This window comes from Myotis davidii, unplaced genomic scaffold (genome assembly GCF_000327345.1).
Source record: "Myotis davidii unplaced genomic scaffold, ASM32734v1 scaffold359, whole genome shotgun sequence".
In the NCBI taxonomy this organism is placed as follows: Eukaryota; Metazoa; Chordata; class Mammalia; order Chiroptera; family Vespertilionidae; genus Myotis; species Myotis davidii.
This window is the reverse complement of record NW_006290460.1, coordinates 284,429-288,476: the sequence shown is the minus strand read 5'-3', so window position 1 is coordinate 288,476 and position 4,048 is coordinate 284,429. Positions and strand designations below refer to the sequence as shown.

Below are 4,048 nucleotides of genomic sequence, written 5' to 3'. Positions count from 1 at the left end.
ATAGCCAACCTCCCCCGGCCCCTCCCCGCAGCCAGCCCACCTCCTGCAGCCCCAATCAGCCCCGATTGCAGGCCAGGCTGAGGGACCCCACCCATGCACGAATTTGTGCACTGGGCCTCTAATAAGTATATAAGTTCTTTGGTTTATCTCTCTTCCCCCCTCCCTCCAATCCCCACATCGAGGTATGTCAGTCTACTCCATGCCTTCATGTTTCAGGTCTTTCTTATTTTGTTGGTCAGTTCATTTTATTCATTAGATTCCACAAATAAGTGAGATCATGTGATATTTGTCTTTCTCATATTGGCTTATTTCACTTAGCATAATATTCTCCAGGTCCATCCATGCTGTCCCAAAGGGTAAGATATCCTTCCTTTTTACAGCTGTGTAAATGTCTCACAGCTTTTTTATTCACTCATCTACTGATGGGTACCTGGGCTGTTTTCAAATCTTAGCTATTGTAAATAATTCTGCTATGAACATAGCGGTGCATATATTTTTTCTGATTGGTATTTCTGGGTTTTAAGGATATATTCCCAGAAGTGGGATCACCTCTGGGCCAAACAGAAGTTCCATTTTTAATTATTTTGAGGAAAATCCATACTGTTTTCCACAGTAGTTGTGCCAGTCTGCATTCCTACCAGCAATGGACTAGTGTTCCCTTTTCTCAAGAGGAAGGAACACTCCCAAGCTCTTTTTATGAAACCAGCATTATTCTAATTCCAAAACCATATAAAGATACTACAAAGAAAGGAAGTTATAGGAAATATCCCTGATAAACTCAGAAGCTAAAATCCTCAACAAAAACGAGCAAATTGGATCCAGCAATATATTAAAAAGATTATACACCATGGCCAAGTGGGATTTATTCTAGGGATGCAAGGCTGGTACAATATTCACAAGTCAATAAACATGATACATCACATAGACAAATGGAAAAACACAAATAACAACATCATATCAACAGACGCAGAAAATTATTCAACAAAATGCAACACCCATTTTTTATAAAAGTGGGAATAGAGGGATCATATATCAACATAAAAAAGGCCATATATGACAAACCTACAGCCAACATCATACTCAATGGGCAAACACTAAAACCATTTCCCCTAAGAACAGAAACGAGACAGGGGTATCCACTTTCACCATTCTTATTCAACATGGCACTGGAAGTCCTAGCTATAGCAGTCAGACAAGAAGCAGAAATAAAAGGCATCCAAATTGGAAAGAAGGCAGTAAAACTCTCATTATTCACAGATGACATGATATTGTACATAGAAAACCCTAAAGACTTCATCAAAAACTACTATATTTAATAAATGAATTTGGCAGTGTAGCGGGATACAAAATTAACACCCAGAAATCAATGGCATTTTTATATACCAATAATAAACTCTCAGAAAGAGAAATAAAAAAAAATCCAATTTACCATTACAACACAAAATTAATAAACTTAACCAAGTAGATAAAAGACCTGTACTGAGAAAACTACAGGACATTGGAAAGAGAGATAGAGGAAGCTATAAACAAATGGGAGAATATACCGTGTTCATGTATTGGTAGAATCAACATCGTTACAATGTCCATCCTACCCAAAGCAGTCCACAGATTCAATGCAATACCAATGGCACATTTCACAGATCTAGAACAAATACTTAAAAAAATGTATACGGAACCAAAAAAGACCCCAGATAGCCACAACAATCTTCAGAAAGAAGAACAAAGTTGGAGGAATCACAATATCAAGTATCAAGGTATACTACAAACTCATGTAATCAAAACAGCCTGGTACTGGCATAAGAACAGGCATATAGAAAATGAACAGAACAGAGACCCTAGAATTCAACCCAAGCTCAATTATGCTCGATTAATATTTGACAAAGGAGGCAAAAACATTCAATGCAGTTGAGACAGTCTCTTCAATAAATAGTGTTGGGAAAATTGGACTGATAATTGCAAAAAAAAAAAAAAGAAAGAAAGAAAGAAAAAGAAAAAGAAAAAGAAAGAAACTAGATCACCAACTTACACCATACATAAAAATGAACTCAAAATGGATAAAAGACTTAAACATAAAATGGGAAACCATAAAAATCTTAGAAGCATCCATAGGCAGCAAAGTATCAGATAAATGTCGTAGCACTATCCTTACCAATACAGCTCCTAGGACAATGGAAACTAAGGAGAAAATAAACAAATGGGACTATATTAAAATAAAAAGCTTCTGCACTGCAAAAGAAACCATCAACAAAATGAAAAGGGAGTCCACTCTATGGGGCAACGTATTTGGCAATGATACATCTGATGTAGTTCTAATATCCAAAATAAGGAACTCATACAACTTAACAAAAGGAAGATAAACAATCCAATAAAAAAATGGGCAAAATACCCAAATAGACACTTTTAGAAAGTGGACATACAAAAGGCCAAGAAACATGAAAAAATGTTCAAAGTCACTGGTCACCAGAGAGATGCAAATGAAAATGATAATGAGGTATCACCTCACACCTGTCAGAATGGCTACCATCAACAAATCAACAAATGACAAGTGCTGGTGAGGATGTGGAGAAAAGCGAACCCTAGTGTACTACTGATGGAAATGCAGACCGGTGCAGCCATTATGGAAAAACAGTTTATGGAGATTTCTCAAAAACTTAAATATGGAGCTCACATTTGACCTAGTGATCCCACTTATAGGAATATATTCTAAGAGATCTGAAACACTAATCAGAAACAATGTATGCACCATTATGTTCATAGCAGTGCAATCTGTAATAGCTAAGATCAGTAAACAGCCCAAGTGCCCATCAGTAAATGAGTGGATAAAAAAGCTGTGGGTACACTTACACCATGGAATACCATGCAGCAGTAAAACAGAAGGATCTCTTACCCTTTGAGACATCATGGAGAGACCTGGAGCGTATTGTGCTAAGTGAAATAAGACAATCAGAGAAAGACAAGTATCACATGAGCTCACTCACATATGAAATCTAACGAACAAAATACACTGATGAACAAAATAGATCCAGAGACATAGAAGCATAGAACAGACTGAGGAATCTCAGAGAGAAAGCAGGCGTGGGTGGAAAGAGATCAACCAAAGAACGTGTATGCATATATGCATAACCCATGGACACAGGCAGTAAGGAGGTGAAGGCCTGGGGTGGGGGTTGGGAGTGGGCTAGAAGGGGTCAATGGAGGAAAAGAGGAGACATATGTAATATTTTTCAACAATAAAGATTTAATTTTTAAAAAAAGTCACTAAGGCTCTTGATCCAATAGGAAGACTGAGTAAGTGTGACAGTCACTGAGAATCAGGTCTGGGCGCTCCTAAGACTGGGTCCCAACCCCAGCTGCTCTAGGAACTGAGCATTGTGAGGCACCTGCCCTGCCCTCTTCCTGTCTCTGGCCCACTTCCGGTCTCTAGCCCACTTCCGGTTGGTGTCTGGCCCACTTCCGGTCTCTGGCGCCCTGTCTCCTCCGGGGCTGGTGCGAAACCTGGGCCAGGCAGAGGGCCATGCCGGGCGGTTGGAAGCCGCAGGGGCGCCCTAGTCTGACGGGAGGACTGTCTCCTCCGTGGCCATGAAGAAGCTGTTCACCTTCTGGAGAAGGAGCGATGGGCCCCACAGCGCCTCCTCAGGGCAGCTCTTCCGGCCCTGGGTGGCTCCCCAGGTGCAGCCTGGCTACAGCCTTTGCGATAGGGATTTAAGGACTCTACATAAAGCTGCTGCCCTCGGGGATTTGGACAAGGTGAAGGAGTACCTGCTGCTCAGGAAGCATGATGTGAACGCTCCGGACAGAAAGTACAGGTGACCGGCGTGGTGGAAGGCAGCGGGGATGGGCGGCCACAGAGGCCCCGGGTCCTCTAACCGGAAGCAGGCGTGTCTGGGCCCCCGGGTGGTGGTCCCTCTTGGCAGGCCCTCGTCCAGAGGTCTGGTAGCCCCTGGCAGGGGGTTCCATTCCCAGCTTTCATCGCTTTATTTTTTAAAATGCTTACCTGGATATATGAAGGCGTTTGTGTCCTCTCTGATTCTCTCCTCTCCGCCCATTG

General features: G+C 41.8%; 1 protein-coding gene across 1 annotated transcript in view; it reads left to right on the top strand.

The window, feature by feature from the left end:
• Positions 1–3,579: 3,579 nt before the first annotated feature.
• ANKRD7 (ankyrin repeat domain 7) overlaps positions 3,580–4,048 on the top strand; it is an 8,204-nt gene continuing 7,735 nt past the window's right edge. Inside the window, 2 exon segments of the mRNA XM_006763548.1 lie at positions 3,580–3,627; positions 3,676–3,806. Of these exon segments, the coding sequence (XP_006763611.1) occupies positions 3,580–3,627; positions 3,676–3,806 (179 nt within the window).